This window comes from Acomys minous, assembly GCF_964271855.1.
Source record: "Acomys minous genome assembly, chromosome: 14".
NCBI lineage: Eukaryota > Metazoa > Chordata > Mammalia > Rodentia > Muridae > Acomys > Acomys minous.
In genome coordinates this window covers 60,241,654-60,258,958 of record NC_140496.1, presented here as the reverse complement: position 1 = coordinate 60,258,958, position 17,305 = coordinate 60,241,654, and the positions used below count along the sequence as shown (strand labels likewise).

Below are 17,305 nucleotides of genomic sequence, written 5' to 3'. Positions count from 1 at the left end.
GGAGAAAGCACCCAAGTCTTACTTTAAAAAGTCCCTTTCACTGAAGTTATGACATAAGTATTTCCATTTAGATGAAATGCTGGGCAATTATTTGAAGGATGTATCTTCACTGGCCAATATTCCCCCCCATGCACCCACCCCTGCACCTTGGTTTAGTTTTGACACGGAGTTTCTCCCTCCCTCCCTATTTATTATTATGTATACAGTGCTCTGCCTGCATGTACACCTGCAGTCCAGAAGAGAGCATCAGCTCACATTATAGATGGTTGTGAACAACCATGTAGTTGCTGGGAATTGAACTCAGGACCTCTGGAAGAGCAATAGGTGTTCTTAACTTCTGAGCCATCTCTCCAGCCCCCCACAGGGTTTCTTTGTAGACCAGGCTAGCCCCTAACTCAGAGATCTGCCTGCCTCTGCCTGAGTGCTGGGATTACAGGCATGTGCCGCCACACCTGGCACCAATATTCTCTTTTATGTGTCTGTATCTATGGCTGTGTACCTCATACTGCGTACTGTCCATAAAGGACAAGCACTGGATCCCCTGGAACCAGAGTGAAAAACAAGTGTGAGCTGCCATGTGGGGCACTAGGTCCTCTAGAAGAGCAGCCAGCACTCTTAACCACTGAGCCATCTCTCCAGCCCCGAGGGCATACATACTCCTGAAAAATAAACAGTTAAGCCGATGGTGTTGGAACATGCCTTTAATCTCAGCATTCCGGAGGCAGGGGCAGGGGGAAATCTCTGAGACCTCCATGATAGCCAGGGCAACACAAAGAAACCCAGTCTCAAAAGACAAAATTAAAAAATAAAAAAGAAAGATTAAAGTTAAAATAATACATAGGATGCTCAAAGTATGCAAATCAAACCATACCTGTTAGTTATTAAGTTCTATTTCCTTTATATTAGCCACTGTTTTGAAGTATATTAATTTTCACAGGAGTTCAAGAAAAATAATACACTATGCCCATTTTGCCAAGGAGGAAACAACCATTTGCCAAAACTCCACTGGTAGACAACTCAAACCAAGGAGGTCTGCCTCCAATCACAGGCTTCCCAGTGCTCTGACTGAAGCCACTTGGCAATAAGAATCAGCTTCGCTGGAGATAAGGATCTGAAATCCTATCCTCCACTTCCCACAAGACCCAAGGCAAGCAATGCCTCACTCTTCGACATTCTTTGAACAGCAAGATCCGAAAGTTATCTTTCAAAATTCAAGGTCAAAGAAATGATTAGGAAGTTATAAATTGAGCCTTTAGCCACTTTCAACCAGCCATGCTTACTTAACACAATACAATCCAAGACAAACTCAATCACTCCTTCCCTGACTTACAGATCTCTGATATGTGGGGGTCCTCTTTTGTTTTTTTGTCCAGGATGAGGTAGAAGATGAAGATAAAGGTAAAGAAAGTGAAGGAGGGGCTGCAGGAGTGGGTTGAGGATCTGATGACAAGGTAAATATGTTCTCCATGTCAAATAGCTGTGGCAACATAGCATAATGTTTATAAGTATTATCAGTAAATAAAGGTCAAACTGGAAAGTATTCTCAGATACATTAAACAATCATTACCCTGTGTTATAAGTAATTTCCTAAATATCATAATAACTCTAGTGGCAGCCAGGCTATGCTGGTACATACTTTTAATCCCAGCTCTCTGGAGGCAGAGGCAGGTGGATCACTGAGTTAGGGGCTAGCCTGGTCTACAAAGCAAGTTCCTCAACATCCAGAGCAACACAGAGGAGCCCTGCCTTGAAAACCAAGAGAACTTAAGTGGCTAGAAGGAGACCACGGAGCCAAGTTTCTTCTCAGTGTGCAAACAGTTTAAACATAAGCTCTTCTCAATTATAGTCTAATGGGAAATAGAATGCTGCAGTTACATTTTTGCCTGTGATAAAAATTAGTGTATTTATAGCTCAAGATCTCACTAAGCTGCTGTATCAGATACACTTCTCATCCAACTCAAATGTACTTGAGAATTAAAGCACAAAACTCACTAGGTTGACAGTGAAATCCTATTTACTTACTCACTTGCTCTCAGTATACTACAGTTTAAATATACCCAGTAGAATGGCCCTGCCCATTGAGTTGCCTACCTCAACTCCACAGCAGAGGCACTTTCTGAAGAGAGATGCTTATATGGAAGGCAAGGTAAGTACAAGCAAAGTACATGGGAATTGATACTTCTATTCCCAAGACTAACTATTCAACTTCATTATGAAAGAAATGATTATTTAATGAGGATCTAATGAGTATGCCAGACTTATGTTAGCAACAATAAAACATACTACATATAAAATGTCCCAGAGATAAACAATTCATAATAGAATTAAGTTTTTTAAAAAAAGGTGGGGAAAAAAAAACAGGAAGATACAAGGAAGTAAGATGAAAAAAATGATAATAATAAAACAAAACCAAAGGGCTAGGCAGTGGTGGTGCATGCCTTTAATCCCAGCACTTGGGAGCAGAGGCAGGTGAATCTCTAAATTTGAGGCCAACCTGGTCTACAGAACAAGTGCCAGGACAGCCAAGGCTACACAAAAATCCCCCCACAAACAAAACAAGTATACAGACCATACTTATCTAGGAAGATGACATGAACGTGTACTAACAGGTAGCCTAATTCCACAATACTGTTTGTTTTTACTTTATGTTCATTTGCTAGCACTCTTTCCAAGGCAACCAAAGTAAAACTATGCAATCCATAAATGCAGTTTCATAGGACCATTATTCTAGGCTACTGACTTAGATCAGTAACTTCAAAGTCCTATTTCTTTTTTTCTTTTTTCGAGACAGGGTCTCTCTGTGTTATATCCTTGGCTGTCCTGGACTGGTTTTGTAGATCAGGCTGGCCTCGAACTCACAGCAATCCGCCTGCCTCTGCCTCACGAGTACTGGGACTAAAGGAGTGAGCAACCATGCCCAGCCCTAAAGTCCTATTTATTTTTTCTTTTGTTTTTTTAAGACAGGGTTTCTCTTTGTAGCCTTGGCTGCTCTGGACTTGCTTTCTAGACCAGGCTAGCCTCGAACTCAGAGAGATCCCCTGCCTCTGCCTCCTGGGTGCTGGGATTACAGGTGTGCGCCGCCATCGCCTGCCAATCCACCTCCAAATCTCCTTGGCCCATTCCTTCTCTCTTTCTCTAACTACTTTATAGACTGTTCTATCCCTCATAGGGAAAGACAAACACTACTACTCAAGCTTACTGTTTTTGATGCTTTAAACTAGAGTCTCATTATGTAACTCTAGTTGGCTTGTACTGTGTAGGCCAGTTAAACTTGAAGTAGCAATCTTTGTGCCTCAGCATTATGAGTGGTAAGAATACAACTTTGAGAATGTTTTAATTAACATTTTTCAAAGAATTCCTAATTATGTAATTACAACTTATTTCTTCAACACTGCCAAAACCCTTTCCTAGCACTTTGAAAGCAGAGGCAGGAGGATCTAAGTTCAAGGCCAAACTGTCTACATAGCTAGCTGTAGCGTGAGCACAAGGGGACAGATAACACAGTAATAAACAAAACTGAATAATCAATAAAAACCACAGAAGAAAGTCAATACATAAAATAAAGTGCTCAGAAATAATAAACACTAAAGGGGACGGGGAGGTGACAATATCTAGATTTGAAATCAACTTTACAAAACCTTCAATTTTTATATGTGCAAAGTTTTATACTCATCTAAAGAAAATATATGGTGAACTTCGTAGCAGTATTAAAGAATTTAGGTAAGTTTGTAGAATTAAATTACCAGACTATGATGTTCTTTGAAAACTGAGCTTTGTCAGTTAAATCCCTGCAGTCAAATAACGGTAGGGGACAGGAGTGTAGATACTCACTTGTTCACTACTGAAAGCTTCTACAACAAATGAACCTATCAATGAATTAATTTTGAAAACACTGGGAAAAACCCTGACCTCGGACGGTGGTGGCACATGCCTATAACCCCAGCACCTGGGGAGAAAAAGTTACTTGGCTCTTGTGTGTTTGAGGCCAACCTGGCCTACAAAGCAAGTCTAGGACAGCCAGAGATACACAAGAGAACCGTAGTCTTGAAAAACCAAAGTGAACTAAACAAAGACCAAAACAAAACTCTGAGAGAGCTGATACATTCATATACTTTCAGAGCAGTAAACTACTGTGCGCTTTCTGAGACCCACTTTGGTTGCACTTATCAAAATGGGGAGATAGGGTTGGGCCACAGCCCATCATACTATCCTACAGAGAGGTCCCAAGCTTAGCTCTGACACAGCAAACTCGGTTGTTTGAGGCCATACAGCTATCAGAAAGGATATGTAAGCCAAACATGGTGGCGTACACCTTTAATCTCAGCACTAAGAGGCAGAGGGAGCCCAGCCTGGCCTATGTAGCAGGGTTCCAGGGCAAACAGGGCTACCTATCTATAAGGGAAGGAAGGAGAAAAGCTACACAGGGCAAGGCGTGCTGATACATGACTGTGATCTCACTGCATGGCAGATGGAAGCAGGACTTAAAGACCATCCTCAGCCACATAGTCAATTTGTGGTTAGTTTGGACTTCGTGAGGTACTGTACAACAATGCTTTATGCTGTAATAAAAAATATTATAGTGAGACTGGAAAGTTGTCTCGGTGGTTGCGAGAACTTTGTTGCTTCTGCAGAGGACCAGGTTCATTTCTAACGCTCATAAGTCGGCTCCCAGCTGTCTGTACCTCTAGTTCTAGAAGGTCTGAGGTACTCCTCTGTCCTTCTCAAGCACCAAGCACAAACGTGCTGCACAGACCACATGCAGGCAAAACTCTCACAGAAGATAAATAAGGCCCCACAGATGATAAAAACAAAACCAAACCAAGCAAACAATCCAAACCACTAAAACCTAGCAAAAACGAAAATAGAATCCACTTCTGACTCTATGGCTCACGTGGTTTTGATGGTTTTATTTTTTACACGAGCGAATGCATGCACAGGTGTGCCGCTTGAGTGCCAAGGACCTGAGGAGCCCTAAGGTGTAGGGCTTCCTGAAACTGGAATTACGGATGGGGAACTGAACTTGGGTCCTCCACTAGGAGCAAGTGCTCTTAATTGTGTGTGGCACAGCTCTCCTGGAATTCAATCTGTAGACCAGGCTGGCTTCAAACTCAAGAGATCCATCTGCCTCTGCCTCCCAAGAGGCGTGCGCCACCACTGCCTGGCATGGCTCACACTCTTAATCCATGCTGGCTTACTCATTCAATCAGAACTTGAGTGCCCACAATATATAAACACTGATTTGGCTCTAGCCATGTAGATTACTATCTCAGATAGTTACATTTAGTTTTCCAGAGATTATTTTCTGAAATATAAAGTCAGAGCTTAAGCAATTTACAAATTACCTTTAGGCTGGACGTGGTGGCACACACCTTTGATCCCAGCACTTGGGAGGTGAAGGCAGAGGCAGGTGGATCAAAGTGAGTTCGAGGCCAGCCTGGTCTACAAAGGAGTCCAGGACAACCAAGGCTACACAGAGAAACCCTGTCTCAAAAAGACAAAAACAAAAAAACCCCAAACAAATTCCCTTAAAATTTTTTCTTTCTAATCATTATAATTCTGTGTCATAACACCTAAGAAAATCTGTGATCCAGTCTAGACTCCTGTGGGTTAACTCTGGGATCAAAGGCGTGAGCCACAACCCAACTCTCAGATGGTTTTTGTTTGTTTGTTTGTTTGCTTGTTTTTCAAGACAGAGTTTCTCTGTATAGCCTTGGACTGTCCTAGTCTCGCTTTGTAGATCAGACTAGCCTTGAACTCACAGCAATCCACCCACCTCTGCCTCCCAAGTGCTGAGATTACAGGTGTGAGCCACCACTGCATGGCTTCTCAGATGGTTCTTTTGAAGACAAGGTTTCATGAAGCTTCAGCCTAAGGCAGCCTTTGAAATAACTCACTGAGGATGACATTGAATTCCTCCATCCTTCTGCCTCAGCCTCCTAAGTGCTAGGAGTACAGATGCACCACCCCACCACATTGGCTCTACTTTCAACTTCCCAAACTCAGTACATTTTCATCTATTATTTTCTCTATAGATATGAACTACTACTAAGTGTAGTTCAGCTTTTTTTAGTACTTTAATGTAGAACACCGATTATTTCTCTATTAGGTGCACTAAAGTTTTAGTAACTGTGTAGCTAAAACATGCAGCCTTCATAAATTTCTTTTTTTTCTCAAGACAGTATTTCTGTGTTATCTTGGCTGTCCTATACTCACTTTGTAGAGCAGCCTGGCTTCAAACTCACAGAGATCAGTCTGCCTCTGCCTCCCCACTCTCCCACCCCTGCAACAAAAACCCATAACTAGACAGGCGCAGTGGCGCATGCCTTTAATCCCAGCACTCCGGAGGCAAGGCAAGTGGATCGCTGTGAGTTTGAGGCCAGCCTGGTCTACAAAGCAAGTCCAGGACAGCCAAGGCTAACAGAGACCCTGTCTCAAAAAACCAAATCCAACCAACCAACAACAGAAAAAACATAAACCAAAAAACCAGAGGTGGCACACACTTCCCAACACTTGAGGAACTTAGGGAGGCAGAGGCAGGTGGTTCTGTGATTTTGAGGCCAGCCTGGTCTATATATCAAGTTCCAGGACAGTCAGGGCTGTTACACTGAGAAACCCCCCCCCCCAAAAAAACCCTTAGATTAAGGATCAGGCCAGCATAACTGCTTATTATTAGGTCTTTAAGAAAAACAGGGCATGTCAGCATCTGGAACATACACCTAGAGACCTTCCTTTTAAAAAAAAAAAAAATCAGCCTGTTAAATTCACTGGTTCTTGGGTTTTCACTAGTTATGGAGAATAAGCTACACTGCTGTGCTGACTTTGCAAACAGGACCTTTAGTTTCAGATCACAAGTCTCCATTTATTTTACCGCCAAGTTATCTTGTCATCTTTTCACCCATAAAGGCTTCAATTTTCTTTTGACACTGCTGCTATGCTCTTGAAAATAAAAATTACCTTCAGGGAAAAAAAGAGGAAAAAAAAAACCACCCAGGATTTCCTTATTTGTTTTTCTTTAATCAAATAACTCAAACGAATTCATGTATACTTTCACATGCCCTCCAAAATCTCTTCCCAAGCCTTGTGTTTCTTGCTGTCCTATATTTACTCACTCTGTCTGTTCTCCCAGAGGTCCCGAGTTCAATTCCCAGCAACTACATGGTGGCTCACAGCCATCTACACGAGATCTGCTGCCCTCTTTGGACATGCAGGCATACAAGTGGGCAGAATACTGTATAAACAATAAATCTTTAAAAACAAAAAACAAAAAAAAAAAACAAAAAACCAAGCATGGTAGTCTATGCCTTTAATCCCAGCATTCGGGAGGCAGAGGCAGATGGATCTCTGAGTTCGAGGCCAGCCTGGTCTAGAAAGTGAGTCCAGGACAGCCAAGGCTACACAGAGAAACCCTGTCTTGAAAAAAAAAAAAAAAAGGCAAGCAGTGGTGACGCACACCTTTAATCCCAGCACTCCCAGAGGCAGGTGGATCTCAGAGTTTAAGGCCAGCCTGTTCTACAGAGCAAGTTCTAGGACAGCCAAGGCTACACAGGGAAACCCCATCTCCAAAACCAAACACAACACAAAAAGACTGTTGACTTTTTTGGGGGGTGGGAGGTTGAGATAGGGTTTCTCCGTATAGCCTTGGCTATTCTGGACTCTCTTTGTAGACCAGGCTGGCTTGGAACTTACAGGTGTCTGTCTCTGCCTCCCCTAGTGCTGGGATTACTGCGCCTGGGTATGCTACTGTTCTTTAATGCTCTCTTCACAGTATTTCCTTAAGTACTTATAACCTAATAACTCTGATTCCACTCTCATTTCAAAGACTTTACATTTTAGACAATCTAGAAACTAAAAAGCAAACAAACAACCCACTGCTTTTTATAACCCCAATTCTCTCAAATAAGCAACACTCCATACTAGCAGTATTGGCTTCTGATTACAAATAAATAGGTCCCCATTTCAAGGAGCTGCCACAAACACTGTGTATTTCAGTGGATGACAGTGTTCTTTATCCTTTCACCCTTAGAAACCTGCTGTATACCTAGCTCTCCATCTATTTGTCTTAGCTGGTAGAACCCTGCTGTATACCTAGCTCTCCATCTATTTGTCTTATCTACTCTTCCTCTCAGCAGACCTTCTCGTCTTCAAATGAATCTAAAGAATCAAGTCATCTCACCTTTGTAAAACAAAATTCATCAAAGCTGCTACTAACCAGCCAATGGCTCTCATACATACCGAACTGTACCTTTTAGAACTTGGCTCTGAAAGCTTCCCTGTCCAGCTAGACACCCCACAAAACTGTACTCTTTGGCCTGAACTGCTCAATACAGCCCTGTGTCCCCCAGAGTCTGAGAAGCATTACTTCTGTACTTAGCAATAGACAATTTCTTCCTGATAAGTGCTGCTTTGTCCAGACACCTCCTGTAAGAGTTACAGTCTTAGCACTGAGAACCTTCTCTTGTAGTCTACATTTAACAGTGATATTTTATAATAAAACACTCCAAATTTAAGTTTATGAACAATTTATCAATCACCATACTCTGGTGCTAGCAATGTATAACAATCTATCCATATGCCACTATGCCCAGCCTTTATATTCTTAACCAATGAAAATACAAACCTACCTCGCAGTGATAATCAAATATTGCACTTTCAGTAGTATTTGCTGACTCTTCTTTTTCAGCACAAGTTCCAAAGGATGAAAGTTGCTAGTATTTAAAAAAAAAAAAAAAAAAATAGCGAGAGGGGAAATGATCTACCAAGCTAATAAAGAATACAACTGCTGCTGCACCGGGCAATCTCGCAGTACAGCACTGAAGAAAACAAAGACTACTAGCAGCGTTGGGAAGTGCTCTTTCAAAGCTGTTGAGTAGGCACAAACTTCTTGTTTCAGATCAAGTGTTGTGTCTTCAACTTGTGTACTCTTCTTTGGTGTTGCTGGTTGTTGCGGTGTGTTCTTTGCCTGATCTGAACTTGAAGCAGCAGTTTCAGGTGGTAAAGTCTGTTTCGTTACACTTCATACTGGAGACACAAACAAAGGCAACATGCAGCTATTATAGAACCAGAAACAGAGGGTGAGAGGCTTCGAATCACTGTCCAGTGATGCAGATAGCTTGGAAACACTCACCCTTGAGCTCTCAAGCCAGGACAGCCTACATCTGTGAACACCCCAAAGTCCTACTAATTTCACCATCACCTGCACATTATACAATATGGTGGTTCGCTAGCCTAAGCACCTTACAGACATCTAGCAGTGTGCTAGGTTTTATGAAAAACATAAAACAACTCCCCACTGGAGTTTACAGTCTAGACCAGAAAGCTACACTTTAGAAAACTAGAATGCAGAACACAAAATCCAGCTGGTGGCCACCACCATCCTAGAAGAACACTCCATGCACACTGTACAAGCAGTAAAGCAACACTGTGAACAGAGACAACTAAGAGGGAATCTGAACAGAGCTTGGAAAACAAAGAGAAAATAAACAACTAAGTATCCTTCCCATAAATATCACCCAAGACAAGCCTGAACAACACAAAATTCTAAGTTCCTCAAAAAACAGGAACTTGTAGTATTATGAAATTTATCTTTAAAACTTTGTTGTGTGTATAAGTGTGGTATCAGATGGTTTCTTGAGAGTCAGTTCTTCCACCTTTCCTGTGATTGACCTTAATGCCTTACCCACCTTCACACGTTGCTGGCCTTTATGGGATAGGGGGACACTTTCAAGACAGGCTTTGTTCTCTGCATAGGCCTGCTTGTCTTGGAACTCTGTAGACCACGGTGGCCTCAAACTCAAGAAATCCATCTGCCTCTGCCTCCAGAGTGCTGGAATTAAAAGGATGGATCCTCAGGGATGGGAGGAGAGGAGGCAGAGAGTTTGAGATAGGGTTCTCTTTGTAGCCCTGGATGTCTTGCACTTGCTTTGTAGACCAGGATGACCTCCAACTCACAGAGACCCACCTGCCTCTGCCTCCAGAGTACTAGGATTAAAGGAGTGGGACACTACATCTAGCTCCCTTATGGAATTTTTAAAAAGTCTTGCTTCAAGTCAAGTTCTATGGCATGGATTGACAAGTGTGGTGTATTTCAGAGGAAATGAACAGGACAGCCTGAGGGCCAATGACATTGAGAAGATACACTGTGTGACAGCTACAACGGAACCAGATTAGGAGAGAAGCAACTCCTGCAACCTGCCCTCTGACAGACCACCATGGCACAAGCACTGAGGCACTATTTGTGTGCCCACATATTCACATACACAAAATAAAATGCACTAAGACATTGTTATAAGCCACTGAGATGGTTCAGCAAGTACAGGCTTTTCCCAGGACCCATGTGGTAGAAGAGAACTGACTTGGTAAGCTGTCCTCTGACATTCACACAACTGGGTACTTGCACACATAAATTCAAGTAAAGTTTAAGTACATAGAAAATAAATGTGAAGAGCTAGGCCTGGTGGCGCATACCTTTAATCCCACACTTGGAGGCAGACAGCCCCAATCTCTTGAGTTCAAGGCCAACTAGGTCTACAAAGCTAGCCCAGGACAGTCAAGGCTACAGAGAGAAACCAAACTAAAAAGATATGTGAAAATAATGTGTTATTTTAGGTGAGGATTTTCCTATGTTGCCTAGGCTGATCTTGAAATCTTGGCTGCAGGGAAGTCTCCTACAATGGCACCTCCCAAGGTGCGGGGACTATAGGTGCACATTATACTTGACAACCACTTTATATGTAATGAAACAGGCAGACAAGCTGAGCGATGAATATTTTCACTTGAAAAACATCATAAAGAATGGTGCCAGAAGCAGGGCGGTGGTGGCGCACGCCTTTAATCCCAGCACTCGGGAGGCAGAGGCAGGCGGATCGCTGTGAGTTCAAGGCCAGCCTGGTCTACAAAGTTAGTCCAGGACAGGCAAGGCTACACAGAGAAACCTTGTCTTGAAAAACCAAAAAAAGAAGAAGAAGAAGAAGAAGAAGAAGAAGAAGAAGAAGAAGAAGAAGAAGAAGAAGAAGAAGAAGAAGAAGAAGAATGGTGCCAGGATGCTAAGATGGTTTGCTGAATATCCTCCCCCCCCCCCCCGTAAAGTCAATCTCTAGGACCCATGTAAATATAGATGGAGGGGAAAAGATCCAAAGTTGTCTTCTCTATCCCCACTCCCGCACCTTCCTTGACACATTCATAATCAAATTCTAATTAGGAAAACAAGAATGACTATAAGGTGGGGCTGGAGAGATGGCTCAGAGGTTAAGAGTGCTGCCTGCTCTTTCAAAGGTCTTGAGTTCAATTCCCAGCAACCACATGGTGGCTCACAACCATCAATAATGTGATCTGATGCCTCCTTCTGCAGATAAAGCACTCATATACAATAAGTAAATAAATAAATCTTTAAAAAAAAAAAAGCCAAAGCTGGGCAAGGTGGCACATGCCTTTAATCCCAGCACTCGGGAGGCAGAAGCAGGCAGATCGCTGTGAGTTCGAGGCCAGCCTGGTCTACAAAGTGAGTCCAGGGCAGCCAAGGCTACACAGAGAAACCCTATCTCAAAAAACCAAAGGAAAAAAAAAAAAAAAAAAAAGCCAGGCATGGCGGCACACAACTTTAATCCCAGCACTTGGGGGGCAGAGGCAGGCAGATCACTGTGAGTTTGAGGCCAGCCTACAAAGTGAGTCTAGGACAGCCAAGAAAAATCCTGTGGGGGGGCGGGGGGCGGGGAGGGCAAGAATGAGTATAAGATAGCCTAGATGTGGTAGGGCAAGTCCACATTGCAGGACAGCCATGACTATGTAGAAAGATCCTGTCTCAAAAAACAAAACCAAACATACAGAAAACAAAGGCTAGACATGATGAAGCATACCTCTGGTCCTAGCACTGGGGGAACAGAGGCCAGTATGGTCTTACAAAGTAAGTTTCAGGACAGCCAGGGCTACACAGAGAAATGAAAACCCCCAATCCTCCAATAAAATAAAGTGCTAAAAAGGCTTGGGGGGGGGGATGTGTTGGCTGATTCCTTTAATCCCATCACTGGGGAAGCAGAGGCAGGGGAAATCTGTGAGTTCAAGGCCAACCTGGTCTAGATAATATAAATTGCCAGGTTGTCAGATCTGAGCTCAAGGCCAGCCTGATCTGCAGACCAAGTCCCATGACAAGAAACCCTGTCCTTAAAAACCAAACTAAGCCAGGTGTGATGGTACACCAGCCTTCAATCCCAGCACTCAGGGAAGTGGACAAAGGTGGATCACTGTGAGTTTGAAACCAGCCTGGTCTACAAGAGTCCAGGAGCAGAGCATGATGAGTTCAGGAAAGCCAGTGCAACACAGAGAAAGTCCCATGACAAGAAACCCTGTCCTTAAAAACCAAACTAAGCCAGGTGTGATGGTACACCAGCCTTCAATCCCAGCACTCAGGGAAGTGGACAAAGGTGGATCACTGTGAGTTTGAAACCAGCCTGGTCTACAAGAGTCCAGGAGCAGAGCATGATGAGTTCAGGAAAGCCAGTGCAACACAGAGAAACAAAAAACTAAAGGGTGGCGTGCACTAAACAAGGCATGCACCATCATGCATCAATTCAACTTATTCTGTTGGTTTTTTTCCAGGGCATTTCTCTGTGTAGTCCCAGAACCCCCTCTGTAGATCAGGCTGGCCTGAAACTCAGATATCCCTGTCTCTGCCTCTCGCTGCTGGGGTCAAAGGCGTGGGTGTGCCACCATGCCCAGCTCCCAAGCTGCATTGTTTTTGTTTTTTTGTGACAGGGTTTCTCTGTGTAGCCTTGGCTGTCCTAGACTTGCTTTGTAGACCATGCTGGCCTCGAACTCACAGCTATCCACCTGCCTCTGCTTCCCTGAGTGCTGGGATTAAAGGCGTGTGCCACCACACCCAGCTCAGGCTGTACTTTAAAATGCATGTTTAATAGCCACACCTAGCTTAGTGGCACTGAAGAATAAGCCATCAACTGAGAAGGAAAAGCATATCTTATAATGTAGAAGGACAAAGACTTCAACTAATTAAATAAGGCAATATCCAGTATAGACTTGCTCATTGGAGCTTGTAGTTACTAAGTTAGAGAAACAGAAATGACATATTTTCTATAGCTTCAAATCAATAGGTAGTTTACCTATGACAGCAGGTACATTTATTTTCACCTTTACATTAATGTTGTACCTTAAGATAAAAAGACACTAAATATTTCTAATGTTTTGTATTCTTTAAGATTTATTATTAGGTATACAGTGTTTTGGCTGTATGTGTGCCCGCACACCAGAAGAGGGCATTATAGATGGTTGTGAGCCACCACATGGTTGCTGGGAATTGAACTCAAGACCTTCCTTTGGAAGAACAGTCAGTGCTCTTAACCTCTGAGCCTGTATTATTTTGTTTTTAATTATATATTACCACATTCAAGCAGACTGCCTTGGAGACAGAGGCAGGTGACTCTCTGAATTAAGGCCAGACTTGTCTACAGTGACTGTCGCAGAATAATGGGATTCAAGAAGAAAAACCAACCAACCAACCAACAAACCCACAAATCATGCCAGGCCGTGGTGGCACACTCCTATAGTCCTAGCACTAGGTAGACAACATAGGTGGATCTCTGAATTGGAGGCCAGCCTGGTCCACAGAGCTAGTTCTACGATAGCCAGGGCCACACAGAAAGCTCTGTCTTGAAAAACCTTTAAAAATGTCAGCCCAGCAAAGCAGTTTCACCACATTAATCACTCCCACTAACTAAATTTTTGTAGTTGTAACCTTGTGTAAGTCTGATTTTGTTTTGTGATACATAGGTCTCCCTATGTATCCCAGAATGGCTTCCAACTCAAGATCCCCTTGTCTAATCCTCCCAACTGCTGAAACAATATTTGGGCAAACGATCTCAAACTGCTTCTCCTTTTGTTTTCAAGAAAAAAAACTTCAAAAGGAACAATTCTGTACCTTACAAAATACCACATTTCTGACAGGGTGTGGTGGTGAACACCTTTAGTCCCAGTACTGGGGAGGCAGAAGGTGGTGGATCTTCACGTGTTCAAGGCCAACCTAGTCTACAACGGGAGTCTAGGCAGCCAGTGCTATTAAACAGAGAAACCCTATCTAAAAAAAAATAAAAATCAACACTTCTACAATTTTGCAACATAGTCTTAATATTTTACTCAAAACTTCATCCACAAAAGGCATTTCCATGCTACTCATCTACCTTGTTGAAAAGGTACTTAACGCCACTGAACTATACACTTCAGAAGGGCAAAACTAAGGCTTATGGTAGATGACTGAGAGTGGGCAGTGGTGGCGCACGCCTGAAATCCCCGCACTCAGGAGGCAGAGGCAGCTGGATCTCTTGGAGTTCCAAGCCAGTTTGGTCTACAAAGCAAGTTCAGGACAGCCAAGACTACACAGAAAAACCCTGTCTCGAACAAACCAACAAAGGGATGATTGAGGGGCTACCTGAAAGAGGGAGAGGAGAATGGGCGAAAAAAGCAAAAGAAAATCAAGCAGTTTTCACAATTTGCATCTGCTGGGAATTTACTACAGTTCTCAATCATCCCTTTAAAGGTTACACTTAAGTCAGAACTTATTTACCAAAGAAGAAAACCTATCTTCTGTGATTCAAATGCTTTGCTTTTCAGCTCAGCTGCTATAAATACTCATCTTGATGGTAAACATCCAGAGCAGCTGCAAAATCAAATTACTACAATCTCTTTTTTTAATTTCAGTTCTAAGACCAAAAAAAGGACAAATATTATATCTAAGGTTTTCTAAGTTTTGGGTTTTCGATACAGGGTTTCTGTGTAGCCTTGGCAGTCCTAGAACTTGCTCTGCAGACAGGATCACACTCAAAGATCCTCCTGCCTCTTCTTCCCAGAGTGCTGGGACTAAAGGCATATGCCGCCACCACCCAAATTTTGTGACTCATACTCGTAGGTGTTTGGACGCTTATGTACGTAAACCTCTTTTTATTTGCATTAATAATTATATTCCTTGTCAATTTAATACTGAGCTTGCCTTCTAATACCTCAAAATGAAAACGAGGACATACATGGTGATAGTGCATGCTTCTATCCCAGCACTAGAGGCAGAGACAAGCAGATCTCTGTGACTTCAAGGCATGCCCAGTGTCCAGCGTCAGTGCTAAGACTGCAAAATGAGACTCTACCTCAAAAAAGTTAAGTCAGACCGAACACTTTGGTAGCTTGAATTAATGCCCTATAATTTTGGAACTTACTTTTTAAGAAACTAGGTTAAAGCAAGCAGTCCAAAGGTGGAGGCTGAAAGGCCAGTTCAAGGCTAGCCTCGGCTACACAGTTCAAGGCCAACTTGAGCTACATAACCAGTCTCAATTAACCAAAGAAAAACAAACTTGACAGCTCTATGAACTAACTACAAGCTCACAGCAGCCTAACAGAATTTAAATGTCCAAACTCAACTACCTCCTTTGAACACCCTTAGTCCCTTTTTGCCTAACCCCCTTAACTGCTTAAATAGTACTTTTTGTTCACTTTGAGCGGAACAAGGAAGCTAATAATGTTCGGATTGTTTTCTGCAGTGGGAAATCTTGTTTTAGGGACTACTTACTCAGGTCTCACCTGTGACTCAAGTGAGACCAGCCACATAGGTGTTTCTAGGGTTAACTTAAAAACTAAAACAAAACCTAACGCTAACCCACTGCTGAAACATTCGAAGTAACAACCTCCCATCTGATCTCCGACTGGGGCTCTAAAACTATATGCCTGACAAAGCCAAGCCATGCATTGCACAACGTAGGCCCGTGCTTGCACCACGTAGGAAAGGCATCAAGTAACTCTCATAACGCATGCAATGTACCCCAGACAGAAGGGTGGGAGACACGTGCCTAGAATGGGACCCGGTTCCCTTTTCAAATGTCACGGGGCAGTTAGGTGTGGAGACTCAGTCCTAAGTGACTGTGAGTAAAGATGTCAATTCTGCCGCGCTAGGGTCAGATATGGCTGGGGGGGGGGGGTGGTGGTAAAGAGGTGTCCCTAGGCACTTTCCCTAGATGGAAGAGGGTCTCGACCCACACACAAAGAAGGCACCACTGCCGCACTGCGCTGTGGTAGTCGTAGTAGTAACCCCAAAGCCAGTGATGGCCAAGAAAGACAAGCTCCTGAAAATAGAAGTAGGCCCTTCTACCCGGCCTCTTCCAGCTGCACACAAAGGACCGCGCCACCACCCCCTCACCCCTCCCGCCGGGACTTGTAGTTCCCTTTCCCCCCGCCAAGCCGCAAAGGGGGACCAGGACAAACTACAGCTCCCGGCAGCCTCCGCGCAAGAGCCCCGCACCCTCTACCTCCATCTTGGCTGAGGTCGGAGCCTCCATTTTCGCTCCCTCCCCCCACTTCAGTCACCACGACCACCACCAGCCACACCACTGCGTGCGCCTTCTGCCCTCAACTCCTCACTAAGGCTCCGCGGCCTGCCAGAAGGCCGAGACGGTTGAGCCGGGGACGAATAAGGAAGCCTGGAGTAGAAACTCACATTGGGAATCTCCCCTACCCGGAATTCTAGGCGTACCCACCCTGACACTCAAAGTCTCTCCCGTTAATGTGGGTCTCATCACCTGTCCTTAGCCTGGCTTCTTGCTATCCGCAATTGGACACTGAGGTCGTACTCACCCCAACAGCTCAGCGCCCCCTCTCCAGCGCCGCCATAAGCAGCACGGCCCGGTACGTAGGAATAAATCTCGCTTCTCTCGCGAGAGTTGCAGGCTCCGAGCGCGTGCACGGGAAAGGGGGGGGGGCGTGCTCTTAGTACGCCTGCGCGCAAGGGCTGAGTGACGCCAATCGGTGACCTACGTTTATCCACGAGTAAGATGGTAACTGGGTTCTTTTATACTCTCACCCCTCAGTACGGCCAGAAGTGATCTCGTCATTTGCTGACCCCGCTGGGACGCTGGCGGCGGAGTGGAGAGTGACTTTCGGCGTGTCTGGTCTTCCCGAGCACGAATGGTTTAGGCTGTGAGGCTTGAGCAGCAACTGTTCTGAGGGCAGTTTAGGAGTGGAAAAAAAAAAAAAAAAAGAGGCGGTCCCCCTCAGTCATAGACCTATGGGAGGGCAATGATGGGATTGAGTTGTAATCTTAATGAATTAATTAAATAAAATTTTCAAAAAAAAATTTCACTTTCCTCAGCAGTAATCAAGGAGTCCTCAAACTACAGTTCCTCTTTAACCATGGGACATTCTTTCTCCTATCTCCTAGGTTAGAATGGATTTCGTTGGTTTAGAGAAAAGTGGGTTTTTTTGTTGTTGTTGTTGTTTTTTGTTTTTTGTTTTTCGAGGCAGGGTCTCTCTGTGTTAACCTTGG

At 43.8% G+C, this 17,305-nt stretch overlaps 1 protein-coding gene across 3 annotated transcripts in view; it reads right to left on the bottom strand.

The window, feature by feature from the left end:
* Window positions 1-16,769, bottom strand: part of CSDE1 (cold shock domain containing E1) — a 39,949-nt gene extending 23,180 nt beyond the window's left edge. For 2 of the 3 annotated variants that reach the window (XM_084757948.1, XM_084757949.1), the window contains exons 1-3: window positions 16,618-16,769; window positions 8,622-9,018; window positions 1,331-1,477 (exon numbers count right to left, since the gene is read on the bottom strand). In XM_084757948.1, coding sequence (XP_084614074.1) covers window positions 1,331-1,468 — 138 coding nt within the window. In that variant the 5' untranslated portion in view covers window positions 1,469-1,477; window positions 8,622-9,018; window positions 16,618-16,769. The remainder of the gene's footprint in view (window positions 1-1,330; window positions 1,478-8,621; window positions 9,019-16,617) is intronic. The other variant, XM_084757950.1, reaches the window with a different exon arrangement.
* Window positions 16,770-17,305: the final 536 nt, after the last annotated feature.